Below are 24,104 nucleotides of genomic sequence, written 5' to 3' on the forward strand. Positions count from 1 at the left end.
TCTGTCTCTCAAAAAAAAAAAAAATTGAAAAAAAATTTTTGAATGTTTTTATTTATTTTTGAGACAGAGACAGAGCATGAGCAGGGTAGGGGCAGAGAGAGAGGGAGACACAGAATCTGAAGCAGGCTCCAGGCTCTGAGCTGTCAGCACAGAGCCCAGACGTGGGGCTTGAACTCACAGAGTGTGAGATCATGACCTGAGGTGAAGTCAGACGCTTAACCGACTGAGCCACCCAGGTGCCCCCCCAAAAAATTTTTTTTTTAAAGAGGAGGAAGGGGCCTGGATGGCTCAGTGGGTTAAGCATCCAACTTTGGCTCAGGTAATGATCTCACGGTTTGTGAGTTCGAGCCCCACACTGGGCTTTGCGCTGACAGTGCATGGAGCCTGCCTGGGATTCTCTCTCCCTCTCTCTCTGCCCCTCTTTCGTGCTCTCTCTCTCAAAATAAACTTTTAAAAAGAGAGATATATATATAAAGAGGAGGAATAAAAAGGACAAATTCTCTCCCCTTAAGGAGTTTAGAATCAAGTAGATGTAACAAAACACAGGAAAATAGTTCTAGAACACTTGCTACACAACATGTAAATAAATGAATAGTGATTGCTAAGATGTAAGCAAGAGGAAATGAGCAGTATGAGAGTTGATACGTTCACTGATCATTTACAAACACCTCTGTTGGGTCCTCTACCCTACAAGAGATATGTATGTAATGTCTACAATATACACTTAGCACCTACATTAATATTATCATTCCAACACTGAGATTCTTTGGGGATGTTCTCGTTCTTGTCTTTGTTTTTAAAAATAGTCTCTCCTAGAATCTCAGCTCCTAAAAGAGGTGGATAATGATGAAGAAAGACGATGATGATAGGGGCACCTCGCTGGCTCAGTCAGAAGAAGATGCCACTCTTGATCTCAGTGTCCTGAGTTTGAACCCTGCACTGGGTGTAGAGATTACTTACATAAATAACACCTAGAAAGAAAAAGAGAAAGAAAGAAAGAAAGAAAGAAAGAAAGAAAGAAAGAAAGAAAGAAAGAAAGAAAGAAAGAAAGAAAGAAATTAAGAAAGAAAAAGAAAGAGAAAGGAGATAGATAAGGATGAGTTATCCAATAGAATTCATCAGGAAAAAGCTAACTGGAAGACCAGAATTTTGAACTGAATTCTTTGGTGGAGGAAGGAAAGAGAAACAGAACCAATTGACTCTGCACGTTTGGGGATGTAGTTAGTACTTAGCAAACGTAAGCCATTAATGACTGTGAAATATCCCAGTGAAGTGAGTTTTCCTGGTTCTTTCCTTAACCCTCCCCTCTACCTTCTACACCCCATCAAGGAGCATTAGATCCTCTGTCTTCCTCATACAATCCAGTTGATGCCGTTTATGTAAAGAGCAAGGCTGGAAGGCCGAGAGAGGGAGAGAGAGAAAGAAAGAGAGAGGGAGGGCTGGAAGTCATGGTATTCCTGTCAGTGCCCTCAGAAAATTACATTTTTAAAGAACTCCAGGAAAGGCTACGCCCTATTTTCCCAGTAACCCAAACCGCGTGAGTTTCCAAGTAAGTTCTTTTTGTTGTCTACCCTATTTCTCTTCTCTTGAAATTTAAACTCTGAGCGCTGAAGATAAAGGGGAGAAGGAGGCAGAGGACTGGCTCTCCCGATAGCGACTAAGCAACGGGTAGCTAAGGATCTCCGCCTTGGCGTAAACGGGGAAACCCGCGCCCCCAAGAGGCCTTAACGCCCACAGCAACTCGACCACGCCGCCGGTATCACGTGATGGTGCGGCGCGGCGGGTAGACTACAACTCCCACTGTGCCGCGCGGCACGCCGGCGTTACAAAGCTCTCGCTCATTGGTCGCTAGAGATATTTGAAAGGGGGGGCTGGCGCGGAAAACGAAGGTTGAGTCTTGGGTTTTTGCAGAGCTCTTCTTCTGGCGAGTAAGTCCTGGACCTGGTGGGGAGGCGACCTCTGGGGCGATAAAGCCCAGAGGAACTCGTGAACGTGTGTACGTGCCAAGGTGAGGTGGGGTCCCGGGGCTGACTTGAGGGGAGGGGCGGCTCTGCGAAGGAAGGTTGGGAGACCTCCGGATGTCCTGGTGAGCTCCGAACTCAGTGGAGGCCTCCCGGTATGGAGCGTTGGGGTGGTGGAATGGGTAGTGAGGCTCCGGATCCCCCGAGAGGAAGGAGAAGCAGAGGCGTCCGTTTATAACGGGAGCCTGCTGTCCTGACATGGGCGTTTTTCCCGAATAGGGTTTCTTTCTTTCTGTCTGTCTGTTTTTCTTTCTGTCTTTCTTTCTCCTTCCCTTCCCTTCCCTTTACCTTCCCTTTACCTTCCCTTTACTTTCCCTTACCTTCCCTTTTCTTGTAATCTCGTAATCTCTACAAAGTGGAACTGGAAGTGACGACCCGGAGATCAAGAATCCCACAGCTCCACTGACTGAGCCAGCCAGGCGCCCCTCCCGATAGGATTTCTCATGGGATTCTTTGCAAACAACCCCCCCCCCCCCCACCGCCCCTCACTTCTGCAGCCTTCAAGCCCTTCTCCTGCCCTCCATTATGAATCTTCTCCGCCTACTCTAATCCTTCTCCTTTTCCCTAGCCCTCCAACGCCATGAGGAGCTTCAAAGGAATCAACTTTGGGACCTTGCTAAGCAGCGTGAAGGAAGCTGAAGAGTTGCTGCCTGACTTGAAGGTAGGATTGTGTCTGGCTCTGGATACACCTGGCTTTCCAAGATGAGCTGGGGTTTTTTGTCTTATATGAAGAGATAACTAATAGGGGATCCTCCCCTGAGAAGCCCCCTTTCTAGTTATCTTTCCCTACTTTGGTGGTCCCAATCACAGCTTCCTCTCCTCTTAGGAGTTCCTGTCCAAGCTTCCAGCTGGTTCATCCAGCTGCCGATCTGATGCCGAGAGGAGACAAGCTTGTGATGCCATCTTGAGGGCTTGCAACCAGCAGCTGACTGCCAAGCTGGCTTGCCCTAGGCACCTGGAGAGCCTGCTGGAACTGGCGGAGCTGGCTTACAATGGCTACTTGATGTCTACCCCCCAGCGCCCACCCCTGTACCTGGAACGAATTCTCTTCATCTTTTTGCGGAACATTGCCACACAGGGAATCCCAGAGGCCACGCTCCGATTCGCAAAACCCCTTCATGCCTGTTTGGTGCATTGCTCTCGCCAAGCTGCTCCCCAGGACTATGATGCTGTGGCACGAGGCAGCTTTTCTCTGCTTTGGAAGGCAGCAGAAACCCTGGAGGAGCGGCGAGCTGCATTATCAACTCGGCTGAAGGCCTTGAGCTTTCTTGTACTCTTGGAGGATGAAAGTACCCCTTGTGAGGTTCCCCACTTTGCTTCTCCAACAGCCTGTCGAGTGGTAGCTGCCCATCAGCTATTTGATGCCACTGGGCACAGTCTGAATGAAGCCGATGCTGATTTCCTAGATGACCTGCTCTCCAGGCATGTGATCAAAGTTTTGGTGGGTGAGGGAGGGGGTTCTCCTGGTCCTTTTTCTCCCCAGAGGGCCCTCTGTCTCTTGGAACTCACCCTGGAACGTTGCCGTCGCCTCTGCTGGAGTGGCCACCATGCCAAGGCCACGAGAGTAGTGGAGAAGACCCATGATTACCTAAGGACCACCAGTCTGGCCCCCAGCCTCCAGTTATGCCAACTTGGGGTTGAACTGCTACAGGCTGGGGAGGGAGGATCCCAGGCACTGGCCGAGCTTCTGATCAAGGCATCAGCTGTCCTGAACAACAGTGTGGAGGCACCATCACCCCCATTGCGGGCATTATGTGACAGCTGCCAGTTCTTCCTCTCAGGACTGGAGCGAGGCATCAAGAGACGCTATGGACTGGATGCTGTTCTGGGCCTCTTTGCTTTTCTTGGCGGGTACTGCTCTCTCATCCGGCAGCTGCAGGATGGTGTGAGTTAAAAACCTAGAGGTAGGGTGGGAATGTGGTTCTGCAGACTATCAGGCTAAGGTCTTTGGTAAGATCTGGAAGCCCTGGCTCCCTCCTCAGTCAGCTGCTCTCTGGATTATGCCTAGTGCAGCCACCAGCAGCCTAGTCTACTCTGGGAGGGCCATGGCCTCTCCTAATGCCCTTCTTCCTACTCCCTGGGCTGAGTCAGCTCTCCAGGACTCTGGGCCAGTCTTCAGTTTGGAGCTCATCCTGTATCTCTGCCTCTCAACCCTACCTTCCCCTTCCTTCCTCAGGTCTGTGGGGATTCCTCCAAGCAGCAGCAGTCTCTGGTTCAGATGCAATTTCAGGGACTTCACCTCTACACTGTGGTGGTTTATGACTTTGCACAAAGCTGTCAGGTACAGTCTGGGAATCAAAAGACCTGGACAGGTCCTGGGGTCTGGGGTTGCTGGACTGCCCTGGTAGAGCTTTGGAGTTGCTTTGGGTTTGGGGTGGGGTAGATGTCACCTTGGACCTATTATGTCTCTTCTGACTCTCAAGACCTTCTTGTCCCTTTAGGTAACTGATTTGGCTGACCTGGCCCAGCTGGTGGAAAGTTGCAAATCTACTGTGGTCTGGATGCTGGAGGCCTTACAGAGCCTGTCAGGCCAAGAGCTGACTGACTACCTGGGCATGACTGGTTAGTGCCCTGGGGCCCAGATGCAGGGGGGAAGGTCATCACTCACTAGGCAGACAAATAGCACTTGCTGGATGGTTCTGACCACCTTGGGGGCTCCTTATGGTTTAAGGAGGCAGTGAAAAAAAATGTTCTTAAGTGACCCTCATCGCTTGTACTTATAAACATTTACAGGGGTGCCTGGGTGCTTAGTTGGTTAAGCATCCAACTTTGGCTCAGGTCATGATCTCATGTTCATGGGTTCGAGCCCCATGTTGGGCTCTGTGCTGACAGCTCAGAACCTGGAGTCTGCTTCGTGGATTCTGTCTCCCTCTCTCTCTGCCTGCCGCCCCCCGCCCCCGCCGCTTGTACTCTGTCTCTCTGTCTCTCACAAAAATAAATAAAACATTAAAAAACATTTTTTTTTAAACATTTACAGTAGTAGAGAAGTGATAAGGCTAACTTATGATAGCAGACACAAGTTTTTTGTCATTGACTTTGAAACATGATTTGGTGTTTTCTTTCATGAAAATGTACCTGATATGCAACTTTATGACCTTTTTTTAAAAAATGTTTTTTTATTATTTATTTTTGAGAGAGAGACAGAGTGCAAGCAGGGGAGGGGCAGAGAGAGAGGGAGACACAGAATCCAAAGCAGGCTCCAGGCTCTGAGCTGTCAGCACAGAGACCAATGTGGGGCTTGAACTCACAAACCACGAGATCATGACCTGAGCCAAAGTCGGATGCTTAACCAACTGAGCCACCCAGGCACCCCTATGACCTTTCTAGAAGTTTTATTTTTTTTAATGTTTACTTTTAATGTTTATTTTTACTTTTGAGAGAGAGAGAGAGTCAGAGAAAGAGGGAGACACACAGAATCCGAAGCAGGCTCCAGGCTCTGAGCTGTCAGCACAGAGCCCGACATGGGGCTCGAACCCATGAACCATGAGATCATGACCTGAGCCGAAGTCAGACACTTAACCCACTGAGCCACCCAGGCACCCCAAGTTTTAAAGAATATTTATAACTTAAAAATTTTTTTTAGAAACCAGGTAAAAATGCTTCAACAATCAAATTGCGCAAAAAGGCATGTAGTCTAAAGTCTCTCTCTCCTAATCCTGGTCACAAAGTTCCCCTCTACTGAGACAACTAATACGATCAATTTCTTACATATCATTCTGGAGATGTACTATGTATAAATAAATTTGCATATATACTTCTCCACACCCTTTCAGTTGAAACGTGCATACAGAAAAGTACAAAGTACAAAGTGAACATACTTTTTAAATTTTTTTTTTTAACGTTTATTTATTTTTGAGACAGAGAGAGACAGAGCATGAACGGGGTAGGGGCAGAGAGAGAGGGAGACACAGAATCGGAAGCAGGCTCCAGGCTCTGAGCCATCAGCGCAGAGCCCAACGCGGGGCTCGAACTCACAGACCGTGAGATCGTGACCTGAGCTGAAGTCGGACGCTCAACCGACTGAGCCACCCAGGTGCCCCTGAACATACTTTTTTTTTTTTTTCTTTTTTTTAATTTTTTTTCAACGTTTATTTATTTTTGGGACAGAGAGAGACAGAGCATGAACAGGGGAGGGGCAGAGAGAGAGGGAGACACAGAATCGGAAACAGGCTCCAGGCTCTGAGCCATCAGCCCAGAGCCTGACGCGGGGCTTGAACTCCCGGACCGTGAGATCATGACCTGGCTGAAGTCAGACGCTTAACCAACTGCGCCACCCAGGCGCCCCTGAACATACTTTTTAACCAACGTCTAGGTCAAGTAAGAGCATGATTTAGACCTTGGGGAAACCCCTCCTTCTGCCCCCCTCCTAGTAACTCCCCTCCTCAAAGCAACCATTATCCTAACGGCATACTTTAGTTTTGTCTATTTTTGTATTTTATAATACGTTTTCCCTTCAGTTTATAAAAAGGATGGCCCCATTAAATTATACAAACCCAATGAGTTCAGTCACTGAAAAGTTTTGGAGAACTTTTTTTTTTTTTTTTTTTTATGTTTTTCTTTTATTTTTGAGAGACACACACACACAGTGAGAGCAGGGAATGGGGCAGAGAGAGAGAGAGAGAGACAGAATCTGAAGCAGGCTCCAGGCTCTGAGCTGTCAGCGCAGAGCCCGACATGGGGCTTGAACTCACAGACTGCAAGATCATGACCTGAGCCGAAGTCAGATGCCCAACCAACTGAGCCACCCAGGTGCCCCAGAACTTTTCATATTTATATATTCAGTAGTTGAACCTACCCATTGAGATTAAAATATCATCAGCAGTCACAAAAATTACTAGTTTGAAAATTCTTCCCGGAATATTGAAGCCTGACTTAATTTTTTCCAGCCATCTGTGTTGATAGCCAAAAAGCTGCATAAACTAGAGTTTAGGGCAAATTTTGTTCATTCAACAAGTATCTATTGAGCACTTACCATGTGCCAAGCACTACTGTGAGGACTTGGGTGTATCAGTAAATGAAACAAAGATCCCTGCCCTCACGAAGCCACAGTCTGGTTAGGGGAGAATGATAATAAGCAACAGAATAATTGAATTATCAATATGTTAGAAAGTGATAAGAAATGTGGGGGTGGGGGGGAAGGAATATAGAGCAGGATAGGAAAGGGAATTAGGAGTTCAGGGTGGGTGAGGGGGCAAGTTACCACTTAAAATAGAGTCAGGATAGGCCTGCTTGGGAGGGTGACATGAGCAAAACTTGGAGGATGTGATGGAGTTGGCCATGTAGACACCTGCGAAAGGACATCCTTGGCAGAAGAAACAGTCAAGGCCAAGGCCCTAAGGCAGGAACTATCCTGGTGTGGTCAAGAAACAGCAAGGAGGCTCCTAGTGTGGCTTTCGTGGAATGAGAGGAGGAGGAGGAGATAAGGGATAGGCCAGAGCGTTAACCCCAAAATGCTGCCCTTCGGAGGAAGATGAAGGCAAAAATTGGCATGTGAGGAAATGGGCCCTGTGTAGGAGTGAAGACTCAGCTTGCGCTTGTAGAACAAGTGCAAAGGAGCTGCTGGTGTGGGTGTGCCTTACAGGAATGGACGTCACGGGCTGAGTTGGAGCAGGTAGGGGAGAGCTGCCCCTATCTCATTCCCTAGCAGTAGGGCTTCCTGTCTGATCTGGAAGCTACTGAGCCGGCCACAGGTTGAGCTTCTCTCTACTGCCTCTCCAACAGGAGAGCGGCAGTGGGAACTATTTCCGCTGTCAACTATTCTCTCTCTCACTTGCAGCCTCTTACACCAGTAACTTGGCCTACAGCTTCTATAGTCACAAGCTGTATTCCGAGGCCTGTGCCATCTCTGAGCCCCTCTGTCAGCACCTGGGGTTGGTGAAGCCGTACACCTATCCTGAGGTGCCTCCTGAGAAGGTATGAGGGCAGGAAGGGAGGTTATGTTGGAGGCCTGAGTAGCATGAAAGGGCCTGGCCAGGACCCTGCCCTGCAGTAGCGTGTTAAGAGCCAAGTACCTGGGACGGTGTCTTCCACACCTCACTTGTACTATTACTATTTTTTTTTTTTTTAATGGTCTCACTTTTTATATTTAGCCACGTTCAAGCTGGTGGTTCTCAACCTGGTTGCATGTTAGAATCCCCTGAATGTACTTAAAAAAAACTCATTCTGATGTCTGGCCCAAGCCGATTGCATCAGAATCTCTGGTGCTAGAGCCCACGCATCTGGTTATTTTAAAAGTTCCCCGAGGAGGCCCTTTAAGTAACCAGAGTGAGAACCATCGCAAGGAGACCCATGAAATGATGGGTTGGCTGGAGTGGCAGTTGAGATGGGTTGTAGAGGGCCTTGGTTTTCATCTTGAGTGAGGCAGATGAGCCTCTCAAAGGAAGGCATGACGTCAGCTTGGCATTTTGAGTTTCTCTGGCATCACTATGGTGAATGAACAAGATACCAGGACAACAGTGGGCACCCCCACTGCTCTTGTAGCCTGGGCCGAAAAGGGTGGGTATCTGAACTGAAGTAGCGTCTTGCGGGATGGGAAGAAGGGAATGGGTGCAAGAAGCCCGGGATTAATTTAGTAAGTGACTGGCTGTGACGGGGGGGGGGGGGGGGGGGGGGGGGTGAGGAGGGAAGGTCAAGGATGGCCTGGCATTTCGGACTGAGAAGACGCTGACTTGTGAGAGAGGGGTTACAGGAGGAGAAACGGGTTTCTAGGGCTGTGGACATAAATATGTGGGTGGGGTGGATTGAAGCCTCAGATTGAGAACCCCTGGGGTGTTTAGTGCTTTGGTGTCTTCTGCCTTGGGGCAGGCTTGGGGGCTGGCGGACCACCTGGTGGTGTATGTACCTGTGTGGCATGTACTCCCCCACTATTACGGACTCGGTGGTTCCTCCCTGCAGTTTGGTCTCTGCTTTCTATGGTCAGTTGCACAGGTGCTTCCGGCTGCATGGAGAGAGTTTGAAGAAACTGGGTAAACAGGCCCAGGGCTGCGAGATGGTGACTTTGTGGCTGACAGCCTTGCAGCCCTGTGGCCCCCAACACATGGCTGAGCCTGTCACCTTCTGGGTTCGGATCAAGATGGATGCAGCCAGAGCAGGAGACAAGGAGCTACAGCTGAGGTGAGTTGGCGGGGAGGGAGACAACAATGTTTGCTCCCTGGCTAGGGCTAGCTTTTGGTACTGGTGGTCTCGTGTATCCTTCTGTCTGAAAAAAGGCACTGATTCCTCTGTTCGTTGTTATTTATCAAATGCCTACTATATGACAGTCACTGTGCTAGGTATAGGGGAGCAGTGGGGACAGGCAATGCCCTTGCTTTAACGACTGGGAAGTCAGTGACCTCTCAGCAAGCCAAGGCTGGGACTCCTTGGCACGGGGCAGAAGCTCCATGCTTCACGGACTCCCTGACATGGCGTTGGGCCTGCCTTCTCTTAGGACTCTGCGAGACAGCCTGAGTGGCTGGGACCCAGAGACCCTGGTCTTCCTGCTGAGGGAGGAGCTGCAGGCCTATAAGGCTGTGCGAGCGGACACAGGGCAGGAACGGTTCAACGTCATCTGTGACCTGCTGGAGCTGAGCCCTGAGGAGACACCGTCTGGGGCCTGGGCGCGAGCCACCTACCTGGTGGAACTGGCTCAGGTGCTCTGCTACCATGACTTTGCCCAGCAGACCAACTGGTGAGGAAGAATAGCCGGGGAGGCCACTCTTGCTTCTCACCCTAGGTCGTCTTACCCTTTTCAGAGGCCGTTTCCCTCTCCCAAGTCCCTGAGCACCCACTTCCGTTTGTGGCCTTGGGTACTCATTCAAAGGGTGGGGCAGGCTATCCTGTAGAAGGTCCTTCCCAGGACACTATGGCAGGTACTCATCATGGGCCCAGCTTAAGTCCATCCTCTCCCTTCAGCTCTGCCCTGGATGCTATCCAGGAAGCCCTACAGCTTCTGGAGTCTGTGAGGCCTGAGACCCAGGCCAAGGATCGGCTTCTGGATGATAAAGCACAGGCCCTCCTATGGTTCTACATTTGTACCCTGGAGACCAAAATGCAGGAAGTAAGTGTGGCTTCTGTGGGGCTTAGCAGAACTGGATTATTTCCCCCAGGCCCACAGTAAGCTGGTGCCAGCCCTGTTTTTTATCCTGATCCCCCCCTCCCCCCCATCTAGGGTATCGAGCGGGATCGGAGAGCCCAGGCCCCTAATAACCTGGAGGAATTTGAAGTCAATGACCTGAACTATGAAGATAAACTCCAAGAAGATCGTTTCCTATACAGTAACATTGCCTTCAACCTGGCTGCAGATGCTGGTGAGGGTTGTGAATGTAGTGTGCTAGATGGGGTCTCCTCTGTGTCTTCCTAAGAGCAGAATGGGGACCCCAGGTAGGGGAAAGGAAGTAGGGTAGGAGGTGGGCACAGAGGGCAGAGGGCATTACGAAGAAGGCTGCATTCTCCCCAGATGGCCCACACTGAGAGAATGGCCGGTCCCTTTCTTCTGACTTCTAGCTCAGTCCAAATGCCTGGACCAAGCACTGGCCCTTTGGAAGGAGGTGCTTACAAAGGCACAAGCCCCCGCTGTACGGTGTCTCCAGCAGACAGCAGCCTCACTGCAGACCCTAGCAGCCCTCTATCAGCTGGCGGCAAAGGTAATGGGGCAGGGCGTTAACACACGCCAGAAGCCCACTCTTTCCTCTTCTTTGGCTGGTGTATCTGCTAAGAAGCCATGTAGCCCATTGTGGCCTCTCTCACCGGGCTTCCTAAGTTGAAATACAAGCTTCGTCCTTTATTTTAACTCACCTTGGCAAGTGACGTAACTTCCTAAGCCCAGGTTTCCTTGTGTCTGAAATGAGGACAGTAATAGCACTACCTCATGGTGTCCTTAAGTGGCATATTCAAATGTCAGATATAGTTATTAATTCTTAGGTAATTTGAGCTGTGTATATTCCGAAACATACATAGATGCCTATAGGTTTAATTTTACATTTTTACATGCAACATCAGGACATTTCACAGACTCCCTGAAGCTCTTCCCTCGACCTCACATTAGGAACCTCCGAAAAAGAACATGGTACATAAAAAAGATCTTTGTTACTGTGGCCATTAGGCCATATTTCTAGCATGAGAATCGAGGGAAGCTGCCTCAGCGCTAGATCTGAGTCTTGGCTCTCCCCCGTACCTGTGGTGTGAATTTGGGCAAGCAACTTAACTTGCGTGAGTCTTAAGCCTCTTAGTCTATAGTCATCTGTAAAATTGGGGTTAGAGTCACTATGAAAGATTAAAAGAGCTGATGCATGTGAACTCCTCTTTTTGACAATTTGATATTTTTATTATGACTTTTGAAGTTTCACTTCAAATTTTATTTTTCAGTAATCTCTACACCCAATGTGGGGCTCAAACTCACAACTTTGTATGCCCCCCTCACTGAACCAGCCAGGTGTCTCTTCAATTTTTTTTTTTTTTTTTTTTTTAGATCTATGAATTCTTTTTTTTTTTTTAAGTGTATTTTTATTTATTTTGAGAGAGAGAGAGAGAGAGAGCAAGCAGGGTAGGGGCAGAGAGAGAGGGAGACAGAATCCCAAGCGGGCTCCATGCTATCAGCGCAGAGCCCCATGTGGGGCTTGAAACAACTGGGTGGCTCAGTCGGTTGAGCATCCCAACTTCCGCTCAGGTTATGATCTCACAGTTCAGGGCTTTGAGCCCCGCATCAGGCTCGTTGCTGTCAGCACAGGGCCCGCTTCAGATCCTCTGTCCCCTCTCTCTTTCTGTCCCTCTCCTGCTCAGGCTTTTGCTCTCTCAAAAGTAAGTAAACATTAAAAGGAATTGAAGTATGGTTGACACACAATATTATATTAGTTTTAGGCATGCAACATAGTGATTTGGCAATAGCGTGCGTTACTCAGTGCTCACCATGGTGAGGGAAGTCACCATACATTATTATCACAATGTTATTGACTGTACCCTCTGTGCTGTACTTTTTCAGCCCCGCGACTTACATTTTTTATAACTGGAAGTTTGTACCCCTTGATCCTCTTGCCTGTCTCGCCCATCCCCCTGCCCTGATGTAAACCTCTCAGCACAGTGCCTGGCCCATAGTAAGCTTTCGGTAACTCCCAGCTGTCGATGCTGACTGGTACCTAAGCTTTCACGCTGGAGGCTGGATGGTGGTAGGCTCCCTCGCTGCTCTTATCTCAGGCTTCTTGAGGATGGCAGGTGGTGGCCTTGTGTGTAGCCACACCTCATCCAGGCTCTGAAGTCAGACCAAGGTCTCAAAGGGCTGAGGAGCAGAGGGTAGAAAGGGAGGTTCGAGCAGGAGCTGGGTAAACTTCCTGCTCCTGGCTGACCAGCCCCTGCAGGCTCTGGAGGTCCTCCTGCTCGTACGGATCGTCTCCCAGAGACTGGAGGACCACGCGAAGGCAGCCGGCTCCTCCTGTCACGCCAGCCAGCTGCTCCTGATGCTCGGCTGTCCCAGCTATGCCCAGGTGAGTGCCCAGCCAGCTAAGCCCGGAGCTGCGGGGGGACCTGGCTTTAGTGACCCATCTTTTCTCTGAGAAGACAAGATACTGAAGGGGCATCTTCCCTGCCTTCTACTGCCACATCCTGCTGGAGGGTCGTAAAGTGTGGAGTGGCTGGGAGGCAGCTGTGGGAAGAGGAAGCGTCTTTCCTTCTCACTGCAAAACCATTGTTTCCTAAGTCTTATAGATCCTGCACCAGAAATACACCACTAATCCTGTATTTCCCCACCATTTGCCCTAGTCGCCCTTTCTCCACTCACTTAGGACTGCTCCAACACCACCTAGCTGGTCTCCCTGCCTCCAGCAGGGAGGCCCCTTTTGTCTTCTAACATGATCTTTTAAGGCACAGATCTGATCTCATCTTTTTTCCTGCTTAAAGGATTTCATTGGTTTCTTCATTGCCTGTAGGATGATACTGTCTAGACACTTTACTTGGTATTGCACACCTTCTGTATCCTGGCTCATGCTTTTTCTTGCCACTCCCCACCATGGAACTTCTGTCCATCCACGCCAGTTACTTTAGAGCCTTGTATGTGCTCTCCCTTTGGTTCTGTTAGCCCCTCCACCCTAAATACACCTCTTCCACCCACCTTTTTTCTACTTTCTTTTCAAGGCCTAGCTCAATTGTCCTCTCCCTCATGAAGTATTTTATACATCCTCTTCTTCAAGGGCAGAATCACCTACTTTCCCTGGGTCCCCATACTACTAATGGCATTGTGTCACGATTACACAGGTGTGTCTGCACCCCCACTGCATTGCAAGCTATTGGATGGGAAGTCTTGCTTTTTCCTTATTCAGCTATGTCTTTCTAACATAGCAGTTAACCAAAAGATATTAAATGAACATTTTAGCGAGTGATTGAATAACTCTCATGTTGTAAAGTTATAATATATGAAATAATTGAATACTTAGTTGGAGGTGTTCTGCATTTTCCTTGCAAGTGTTTTAATCCACTTTAATTTGAAAAGTCTGGCTGCCTTTCCTCACCAGCATGTTCACGAATCCCATGATTGTTTTCTTAGCTATACCTGGAAGAGGCAGACTCAAGCCTGAAGCTTCTGGATCACAACACTGACACGTACCTGCTCCTTTCGCTGACCTGTAACCTACTTCGAAGTCAACTCTACTGTGTTCACCAGAAGGTATTTTTCACTTTCTTAACCCCTGAAGTTCCCAGGTATTGGAAGGATTTTTAGGATTTTCGGGATATTTTTCAGGCTTCTGAAATTTCCCTGGAGCTAGGAAGAGTATTCCCGACCGTGAGAAGCAGTGCTGTTTCCCAGCCTTGTCCTTTCTGTTCTTTCCTAATTGCCTCAGTCACACTGTCCTGTGACTAGAGACTGAGATGACATTGATCCCAGGAAGGCAATGGAGCCCAAATTGGAAATCAAGTGAGATGCAGAAAACCTGAGTTTTCTCACAGCCTAACTGTGTGACTTGTCTGCGTCTTGCGCCCTCTCAGGCTGTCGTTTTCTCCACAGCTTTTATCATTCTCAAAAGCAGGGGCTGGGCCAGATGATCTTTAGGGGCATCCTAAGCTCTGAATCGCTGCTCTGACCTCACTCACCACTCTTCTCTGGCCTTCCCTGTCTCCCAGGTGACTGAGGGTGCTTCTCTGTTGCTGTCTGTGCTTCGGGACCCTGCCCTCCAGAGATCATCCAAGGCCTGGTACTTGCTGCGTGTCCAGGCCTTGCAGGTGGTGGCATCGTACCTCAGCCTCTCATCAGACAGCCTCTCAGCCTCCCTGCGGGAGCAGCTCTGTGCCCAAGGTGAAAGAATAGGGTGGATGATGGCCCTTTGTGGTCAAATGGTGTGGATTGTCCACTCTCAGCTCTTCTCAAGCCCTTGTCCCCTCTGCTGTCCCAACTGTGTGGACTAGCCCACTGAGAGGCTGCACAGAGTAGGCCTGGGATAGCATATGAGTCTCTGTTTGTCTGCCGACTGATCGATTGCTTAGTACCTGGCTGGAATGCTATACTAACAAGGGTTCTGAGGCCCCACGTGGTCTGAGGGAAAGAGTTCTGTGATTGATTCGCTCTGTCTGCCTTAGGCACAGAAGAACAGCGGCAGCACGTTTTGCATTTGCTATCTTAGTAGGTGAAGGTGGTGGCAGTTCTGGCGGCATCATCTCCCTTCTTGTCCCCCTGCCACTCCCTGCACAGGCTGGCAGACGCCTGAGATTGCACTCGTCGACTCCCATAAGCTCCTCCGAAGCATTATCCTCCTGCTCCTGGGCAGTGACGTGCTCTCGATTCAGAAGGCAGCTGTGGAGACCCCATTTCTGGACTATGGTGAGTCTGAGGAAGAGAGCGAGGCCCAGTGGGAATGAACAGGCCAGATGGTGGGGCTGCCAGCTTTGCCTCCAGAGGATCCAGGCTGTGACTGAGTGACGGTGGTCTCCTCTCTCCTTTGTACCAGGTGAAAATCTGGTACAAAAATGGCAGGTTCTGACAGAGGTGCTGAGCTGCTCGGAGAAGCTGGTCTCCCGCCTGGGCCATCTGGGTTGTGTGAGCGAAGCCAAGGCCTTTTGCTTGGATGCCCTGAAACTTACGACGAAACTGCAGCTACCACACCAGTGAGTACAGGCCAGAGGAGGCCATTCCAGAAACTGAGTGCCCACATCCTGGACTCTGGGGTCCCAAACTCTTCCACAGATTTACGTGTTATGTTTGGAGGGGTTGGGAGAACGTATCCCATGGCTCAGTAAGTAGGAAATGCCGACTTAACCAAGCTTAGACATTTTTATTTCCTGTAGGACTTCTCACATCCTTCAGTACGCCGATCCACATTGTAATTCTCCAAAAGGGAGAGCTGGTGTACCATGTTTCCCTAAGTCCCTTTGCCCACAGGATCCTTTTTTTTGGGTGGGAATGTGGTTTGGGAAATCCTGTCCTCGTGCACAAAGATGACTGGGGATGAGGGAGAAGTGTAGAGAGTTTTCCCAGGGTAGACTTGAAGTCAGCTCGAGAGAGTAGAGGTCCTCCAGAGGCTAGGAGCCTGCCCCAGTGCTGCCAGTGAAAGGGACAGGAAGATGGACTCAGGAACACAAAGACTTGCACGAGTTGCTTGTTACCTCCTCTCCCAACAAGGTGTGCCCTGTTCCTGGTGCTGAAGGCAGAGCTGGAGCTGGCACGCACTGACATTGACCTCTGTGAGTCAGACCTGCAGCAGGTTCTGTTCTTACTGGAGTCTTGCACAGGTGAGCAGCCATGCCCCCACACCCACGGGCAGTGGCGGGAGTGGCACACAAACACTACGACACATCTTTGTATGTGAAAGTGTGAGTTCCTTCTAAATCAGGGACCTTTTTTTTTTTTTAGTTTTTTTTAACGTTTTAGAGAGAGAGAGAGAGAGAGAGACAGAGACAGAGTGCGAGCAGGGGAGGGGCAGAGAGAGAGGGAGACACAGAATCCAAAGCAGGTTCCAGGCTCTGAGCTGTCAGCACAGAGCCCAATGCAGGGCTCGAACTCACAGACCGCGAGATCATGACCCGAGCCGAAGTCGAACACTTAACCGACTGAGCCACCCAGGCACCCCTAAATCAGGGACTTCTAACTCTTCTGCTTCAATCAGACCACTGGTGTCCCTCCTTAAGATGGCTTGCCCATCTGACTAACCCAATGTGGCTCTACTTTTCAGCACTGCCTAATACATTTTGGCTATTTAAATCTAAATAAAATTTACAATTCATTCCTCAGTCACTTGCCACATTTCATGTGCTCAGTAGCCACATTGTGGCTTAGTGGCCACTCTATTGGACAGCACAAATGTCGTGTCCTCAGGAGGGCTTAAGTTAATAATAAAATAGTGTATTTATGGTACATTTTTTCTTATCAACCACTTTTCCCTCTCGTGTTTCATTTGACCCACACAAAACCCTGGAAAGTCAGGTGGACACATGGTTTTTTTTTCTCACTTGTAAAATGAAGAAGTTGAGAAATTCAGTGTTTTGGACCAGGATCATGGGCCTAGTTGGGGCCCAGAGCCAGGATAAAGACGTGGGCCTCCTGGTGCCCACCTGCTTTCCTGAGCTATGCAGCCGTCTCAGGTGCAGGTATGGGGGTTTTGCGGGTTGGGTTTATCTATTATGGGATGGGAAGAAACATTAGGGATTTTACTGAAAACAAAAATAAGCCATATTAATATTTAGTCCGATCAGACAGTAATCCGTACAAGCAGTAAGTAAATAACACCTATATTAAGGAGTTGGGCCCTGGGGTAGCTCAGGAAGCACTTGGTATCACTTCTCCCAGTTTTGTAATTCTGGCTCCACTCTCCCCAGAGTTTGGCGGGCTAGCCCACCACCTGGACTCAGTGAAGAAAGTCCACCTGCAGAAGGGCAAGCAGCAGACCCGGGTCCGTCGTCCTCCAGAGCTCCCTGAAGAGGAGCCCTTCCTAAGAGGCCCTGCCCTGGAGCTGGTAGCCACTGTGGCCAAGGAGCCAGGTCCTGTGGCACCTTCTACTAACTCCTCCCCTGTCCTGAAAGTGAAGCCCCAGCCCAGCCCCGGCTTCCTGACCCACCTGCCCACGTGTGACTGCTTGCTCTGTGCCAGCCCCGTGCTCTCAGCAGTCTGTCTGCGCTGGGCATTGGTCACAGCGGGGGTGAGGCTGGCTTTGGGCCATCAGGCCCAGGGTCTGGATCTGCTGCAGGTCGTGCTAAAGGGTTGCCCTGCAGCCACTGAGCGCCTCACCCAAGCTCTACAAACTACCTTGAATCACAAAGCACCTCCCTCCCCTGTCCCGAGCCTCTTGGATGAGATCTTGGCTCAGGCCTACACACAGCTGGCACTGGAGGGGCTGAGCCGGCCATCACACAAGAGTCTGGGGAAGGTCCTGGAGTCGGGGCTGAAGTTTGTGGCAGCACGAGTACCCCACCTGGAGCCCTGGCGAGCCAGCCTGCTCTTGATTCGGGCCCTTGCAAAGCTGGCCGGCCTCAACTGCTGCACTACCCAACTTTTTGCAAGCTCCTGGGGCTGGCAGCCACCATCAGTAAAACCCTCCCCAGGCTCAGAGCCCTCTAAGCCGCGAAGCCAAAAACTTTCTGGAAGGGGGCGTCAGCGGGCAGCCTCATCTACCCAGCCCCTCCATAATACCTCTCTGAAAAGTCTGGAAGGTGGAGGACTGCCCTGTACACCGAAGCCCCCAGGCCAGGTCAGGCCAGCAGGCACTCGAGTCCCTTTTACTGTGTTTGAGGAAGTCCTCCCTACAAAGAGCAAGCCTGAGGTTCCCAAGGCCCCTAGAGTACAACAGAGGGTCCAGACGCGCCTCAAGGTGAGGTGGGACTGCGGCTGGGTGGTGTTGGTGTCAGGTGGGGTGGTTCTGGAGAATTCAGAATAGGTGCCTTTCCCAGGGCCTGGTGGGGCCTTCAGCTCTACTGTTAACCTGCACAGAAAGACAATTCTATCTTTGTTTCAAACAGAAGGTGCTTTCCTTAACTCTGTGGTTCCTCTTCCTTTTCATCCTTTGTCCTTTTGTTCCTCCCTTCTCTCCCTCCTTCCGCACCCAAGAGTCCTGGCCCTTGACTGAGTTGCCTCAATTGGAGAGGTTAATTTTTAAATCTTCCCCCAAAGGCCTCTGAGAGTGTGCGTCTGCAGCACCACCTGCTGGCAGATGTCTTATCACTGAAGGCCCCTTGGCCCTTCTCCCTTTCCCACCCATCCCAGGTGGACTTCAGTGATGACAGTGATTTGGAAGACCCTGTCTCAATTGAGGCACGGCCTGCAGAGGGGCCCAAGAGACGGGGCACTGCTTCCCGGGGCCGGGGCCGGGGCCAGGCCAGGAGGAACCCGAGCCTGAAGACAGTTGCAGTGGCAGCCTCAAGTAGTGCCCCTGGGCTCCCAGGCCTGGGTGGTAGGAGCCGGAGGGCCAAGAAGGTGACATCAGGACACTGTGAGGAGCTGGGCTCTGAGATCATGAGGACCATCCCTGAGGAGGAAATGACTGACAACCAGATGGAAATGAGCTTTGAGATCCTCAGGGGCTCTGACGGGGAAGACTCAACCTCAGGTAAGATGGTAATGGTGGGAGGTAGAAGGTGCATACATCTTTGGGGGTCGGGGTTGCCCTGGGACCAAAGCACAAGAAATAACTGATGCCAAAGACAGTACAGAAATACAACTTTGTTCCTGGCTCCGGGAATGGATCCTAGAAAGAACAAAGGAGACGACAGGAGGAAGAAACTACAGAAAGTCACGTTCTCTCCCTAGGTGGGAAGGCACCAGCTCCAGGACCTGATACAGCCATAGGAGAATGTGAAGTGTTGAGACGTGATTCCAGTAAAGAGGAGCTGCCGGTCCCATGCCCAGACAAGGAGAGAGACAAGAGTCTTGGTCCTCGGCTCCGACTCTCCTCTGCCCCTGTAGCCATTGGTGAGGCTAACCACTGAGGTCTGGTCACTAGGAGAGGGCGAGCCTCTAGGTTGCTTGATTTGATGCCCTTGTGGCCTGCCCATGGTTCTGTCTTCGGATCCTCATCTAGATCCGGTCGCCTTTGAACCTGGGTTTGAATCCCATCACTCTCTTCACTAGATGTGTGCGAGTTACTCAGCCTCTCTGAGCCTTTATTTACTTACCTATAAAATGGGGTTTGGGGGGATGGGGTGAGTTGAGGTAAGTTGCATAGCATCCCACCTGGCACATTGCCCTGCATTAATGGTAGCTTTTTTTTATCCAAGTGGGAGATGAGATAGAACCTTGGAAACTTGGAACTTTCCATAAAAGTTTTATGAAAAGTTGGGACTTTTATGGAAAGTTCCATCAGCTAAACAGTATGGGACTCATCTACAGCAAGTATCTTCACCTTCCTCTAGGTCTCTCTACCCTGGATTCCATCTGTGACTTATTGACCATTGCTTTCCGTGGGGTTAGTCATTGCCCTCCTAGTGGACTTTATGCTTACCTCTGCCGCCTCCTGGCTTTGTGCTTGGGCCACCGGGATCCCTATGCCACAGCCTGCCTTGTCACTGAGTCTGTGTCCATCACCTGTCGCCACCAGCTGCTCACCCACCTCCACAGGCAGCTCAGGTGAGTTTCCCCAAGGCCCATGCAGGGGACAGACTGGAAGGAAGGTCTAGATTTTGAAGGAGGGAGAACTCACCCCTACTTATGTTATCTGCAGCAAGGCCCAGAAGCACCGGGGATCACTCGAAATGGCAGACCAGGTGCAGAGGCTGAGCCTGCAGGACAGGCCTGGAGATGTCCCCCTGGCCCGCATCCAGCACCTCTTTTCCTTCAGGGCTTCAGGATCTGGTCAATTCCCTGAGCCTGAGAAGGAGAGTTTCCAGGAGCGCCTGGCTCTGATCCCCAGCGGTATGGCAGCAGGCTTCAGCTGGCTCTCCTGTCCTTTTTTGCATCTTCTTACTAAGGAGTTAGGGGAAGGAGTTTAAGGCATTAGTTAACGTAGATTTATGACCCTATAGAAGAACATATCCTCCCTTTTCACTGATTGTCATTTTGTTACTCTCACCAAAGAGAAATACGCTAAATTTGGAAGTCTTGTGCTTTTTTTTTTTAACCTCCACTCTGCGTTACTAGCAGATTCAGTGTCTTTTTTCAGGGGTAGGTTCAGATGTCCAGAGTCTCCCTGCACTAACACAAAACACATTAACAGATGATTTGAGTGCCTCCCTCTGTTCAGGAACTTTTGTTAGTTTCTGCGAGGGACACATCGAAGTACAAGATGTGGTCTTTCTCCACAGGGGGCTGTTCGGGGAGAGCAGCTTGAACTCCAGTGAGCAGAGATTTTTTAGAATTGTCTTGAGTGATAGGTAGGATTGAGTGCAGAAGATGGGGAAGGGAGTTCCTTGTAAGAGCTGAAATGATTCTGGGTATGCTCTGTGTGTCAGGGGTGACTGTGTGTGTGTTAGCTCTGGCCACACTTCAGCCTGGAACCGTGGGCAACACCCTCTTGCTGACCCGACTGGAAAAAGACAATCCCCCAGTCACTGTGCAGATCCCCACCGCCCAGAGCAAGGTAGGTTTCCTGGGCCAGCAAGCAAAGTTGGGCTGGGGTAGGCTTCTGGTCAAGCTGCTCATATCCCGCAGCTGGGGGGATGGAGAGGTGGTGATCACGTGGACAAGCAGAAAGCTCACAGTCCCATCTCCCAAAGCTTCCTCTGAGTTCGGCCCTGAAAGAGTTTGACACCATCCAGAAGGAACAGAAAGAGAACAGCAGCTGTACTGACAAGCGAGAATGGTGGACAGGACGGCTAGAACTGGACCATAGGATGGAGGTGTGTGCTCCCAAGGTGGGGTGGGGTCAGGCCTGCCCTGGGAGTGACCCTGCGTGTCACTGTCCTCTCTCTCAGGAGTCCGGGATAGTGCCGAGTTACCTCAAGTCCTTTCTGGAAGCATAGCCTAAATAAAAAATGATGTTACTTGAGAATGACTTCAAAAAAGAGCTAAAAACTTAAAGGGGTGATGCCAACAGAATGTTTGAGGATACATACAAGAAAAAAGATTTAAGCCCAAGTATCAGCTTCCCAGGTTTAGCTTTCATTGCCCACCTGTTTGTATTTGTCAAGACATAGTGATATGTGATAAATCATCTTATCTGTACTCCCCCAGAGTCTCAGCAAATGAAAAACGTTTCTAGCTTCTTGCCTTTTTAACTGGCGGGAAGATGTGTAAAACAAATATATACGTTGGAAAACCCATTTCCTCAGCTCCTCTCTGACCGAACGTTCTATTCTTCCTCATTCAGGCTCTCATCATTTCCCTAGAAAAGCATGTTTTGGGCTGCTGGAGGGGACTGTTGCTGCCATCCAGTGAGGACCCTGGCCCTGCCCAGGAGGCCTCCCGCCTACAAAAGTTGCTGCAGGAATGTGGCTGGGAATATCCTGATGCAGCTCTGCTGAAAGTGAGTTGAGAAATCTGGGAGGGGGAAGAAGCTGGACTTAATTCTTCCCCCACTGCCATTGTGAGTGGAGATGGGAGCGATGGCCCTCACTGACCACTGTTCCCCTGCAGACCATGCTCAGTGGTGCCAGTACCCTCACCCCTCAGGACATTGAGACCTTGGCCTATGGGCTGTGCCCAGCCTGGCCAGAACGAGCCCAAGAGCTTCTGAGTGAGGCAGTACGACGTCTTCAGGGTCAGACAGTACCAAGCAATAGGCATCTTGTCTTAGTGCTAGACAAGGTAAGGAGCTGGGGGCTGGAGGGACCGTATCTGGTGGGCAGCGGGCAGCAGGTCACCCCTCTGCCCCCTTCTGATGCTTGTGGATGCCTGCCTGGGGATGGTAATCCCTGCATGCTTTTTGTCCAGGACCTGCAAAAGCTGCCATGGGAGAGCATCCCCAGTCTCCGGGCACTGCCTGTCACTCGGCTGCCCTCCTTCCACTTCTTGCTCAGCTATTCCATCATCAGAGAGGTGGGTTTCAGGGAGTGGGGGAATGATTAGTAATTGAGGGAGATCTGGGAAGACAGGAGAGGGTCTTAGGGATGGGATGGTTCAGTCGTGGAAAGGGGTTTGGAGTTTGTTGAAGCTTGGGCTCTCTGGCCAGACCAGGATCCTGATCACCAGTGTCTTCTCCTCAGTCGGGGGCCTCAGCAGTGCTAAGCCAAGGGGTGGATCCACGCAATACCTTCTACGTCCTGAACCCTCACAATAATCTGTCAAGCACAGAGGAGCAATTTCGAGCCAATTTTAGCAGGTCAGGGGGAGAAGAGTAAGAAAGGGGGTGGGGGAGGGTAGAGAGGGGCAACATGTCCTTTTCCCCTGAATCAAAGCTTGCAGCCCACCTTCTGCCTAGTATTCCCTCTGCCCTCTTTGCCAGCTGACCCCAGTTCTTATTCCTACCTTTTCCCTGCAGTGAAGCTGGCTGGAAAGGGGTGGTTGGGGAGGTGCCGAGCCCAGAACAAGTGCAAGCAGCCTTGACAGAGCATGACTTATATATGTGAGTGCTCAGGGCAGGGAAGTGGGGAGGGGGGGTGGGTATCACCATAGTTTGTTTTGTGGCTTTCAAGCCACTGGCTGACTCAGGATGCCCCCGGAGACACGCCAGAGGCCGGCTACTGCTGGGTCAGATTCATCTCACATCCTTTTGCCTTAGCTATGCAGGGCACGGGGCGGGTGCCCGCTTCCTGGATGGACAGGCCGTCCTGCGACTCGGCTGCCGGGCAGTGGCCCTGCTGTTTGGCTGCAGCAGCGCAGCCCTGGCTGTGCATGGAAACCTGGAGGGGGCTGGCATCGTGCTCAAGTATATCATGGCTGGCTGGTGAGTCTCGAGGGCCTAACCTAGGTCCCCACCCCAGGTTCTTTCCCAGGTCTGAACACTAAATCCTTCCTCATGTATTTTGTTTTAGAGCCCTCACTTTGTAGTTCTTTTTTTTCCCCCAGTCCCCTGTTTCTGGGTAACCTCTGGGATGTGACTGACCGTGACATTGACCGCTACACGGAGGCTCTGCTGCAGGGTTGGCTTGGAGCAGGCCCAGGAGCCCCTCTTCTCTACTATGTCAACCAGGCACGCCAGGCTCCCCGACTCAAGTATCTTATTGGGGCTGCACCTGTGGCATATGGCTTGCCTGTCTCCCTGCGGTGATCCCTTGGAGCTGTCCTATCACAGATAGAAGCCATGTGACTGTTCTACCTCCTGTTCTTAGATTTAACCCTTAGGATAAATATTTTAAATGACTTTTACAGTGTTTTATATGAAATATTTCCTTTTGATTTAACCTTAATATAATAAAGATGTAACATTTAAACCCTGTGTTTTGTGTGGTTCATCTGAGAACATTTGAAGACAAATTATTGCTCCCTCCCACTATGTGGTACTGTAAAGAGGTGAGAATAGCTTGCAGGAGTCCAAGTCTGAGAGTGTTAGGAAGAAAGGCAAAACCACAGGACAAAGGTGGGCCTGGCTTGGCCTCAGCAGACAAAGCTGAAGGGTATCAAAATGCTCTTAAGTTGGGGGTGCCTGAGTGGCTCAGTTGGTTGAGCATCTGACCTTTGATTTTGGCTCAAGTCATGATCCCAGGGTCATGGGTGGAGCCCCAAGTCAGGCTCCACACTGAGCGTGGAATCTGCTTGAGAGTCAGTCTCTCTGTCTCTCTCCCCCCCGCTCTCTCTCTCCCCTCCCCTCCCTCTTTCTCTCTCCTCCCACCTCCCCCAAAAATGCTCTAAGTGGATACAAAGGCTTCAGGAAGCATAGAGATAGACCCATTGAGAGTGTCTTGGCCAGGTCCCATCATGTCTGTCCTGTCTTCCTGTGCTCAGGTATCCTGGGAGTAACACTAGCTTTAATGCCTCAGCTGCCCTGCCCTGCTCCAACGTGGGTGATAGAGGCTCTTGTTCTCTCCCCCACATACCCCTGTTACACTTGTCAGGACCGCACACGTCAGCAGTAGATTCTCTGGAATTCTATTTACATATGTTTTTTCTCTCACCAACTAGATTGTTAAATTCCTCAGAAGCACATTATCTTACACTCTTGTGTATCCCTCACATCTAACACATTACGGTAAAACATCGTTTTGATTAATAAACCTTGTACTGTACTTATTGGTTGATAACGTGTCTCCTTATTCTCTCCATCACCAGACTCTTGGTGATCCCAAAGCACCGCGTTTGCGATGCTATTGACCCGCGAACTTCCCAGG

General features: G+C 50.3%; 1 protein-coding gene across 2 annotated transcripts; it reads left to right on the top strand.

The window, feature by feature from the left end:
- The first annotated feature begins 1,858 nt into the window (after nt 1-1,858).
- ESPL1 (extra spindle pole bodies like 1, separase) lies at nt 1,859-23,210 on the top strand. 2 transcript variants are annotated; one of them, XM_043564060.1, is made up of 31 exons: nt 1,859-2,008; nt 2,590-2,682; nt 2,848-3,906; nt 4,198-4,302; nt 4,463-4,583; nt 7,798-7,934; nt 8,941-9,134; nt 9,448-9,687; nt 9,912-10,056; nt 10,168-10,306; nt 10,503-10,642; nt 12,341-12,475; nt 13,531-13,650; nt 14,106-14,277; nt 14,671-14,799; nt 14,927-15,083; nt 15,598-15,707; nt 16,791-17,779; nt 18,172-18,514; nt 18,715-18,876; nt 19,317-19,530; nt 19,625-19,815; nt 20,352-20,479; nt 20,616-20,738; nt 21,209-21,364; nt 21,475-21,645; nt 21,772-21,876; nt 22,044-22,159; nt 22,319-22,402; nt 22,559-22,723; nt 22,846-23,210. In XM_043564060.1, exons 2-31 carry the CDS (start codon nt 2,602-2,604, stop codon nt 23,045-23,047), a joined length of 6,333 nt encoding a protein of 2,110 aa, XP_043419995.1. In that variant the 5' UTR covers nt 1,859-2,008; nt 2,590-2,601; the 3' UTR covers nt 23,048-23,210. The 2 variants fall into 2 exon arrangements, with proteins under 2 accessions (XP_043419995.1, XP_043419996.1); XM_043564061.1 differs by lacking the exons at nt 22,559-22,723; nt 22,846-23,210 and having other exon boundaries at nt 1,861-2,008; nt 22,010-22,159.
- The last annotated feature ends 894 nt before the right edge of the window (nt 23,211-24,104 follow it).

This window comes from Prionailurus bengalensis, chromosome B4 (genome assembly GCF_016509475.1).
Source record: "Prionailurus bengalensis isolate Pbe53 chromosome B4, Fcat_Pben_1.1_paternal_pri, whole genome shotgun sequence".
Classification (NCBI taxonomy): domain Eukaryota; kingdom Metazoa; phylum Chordata; class Mammalia; order Carnivora; family Felidae; genus Prionailurus; species Prionailurus bengalensis.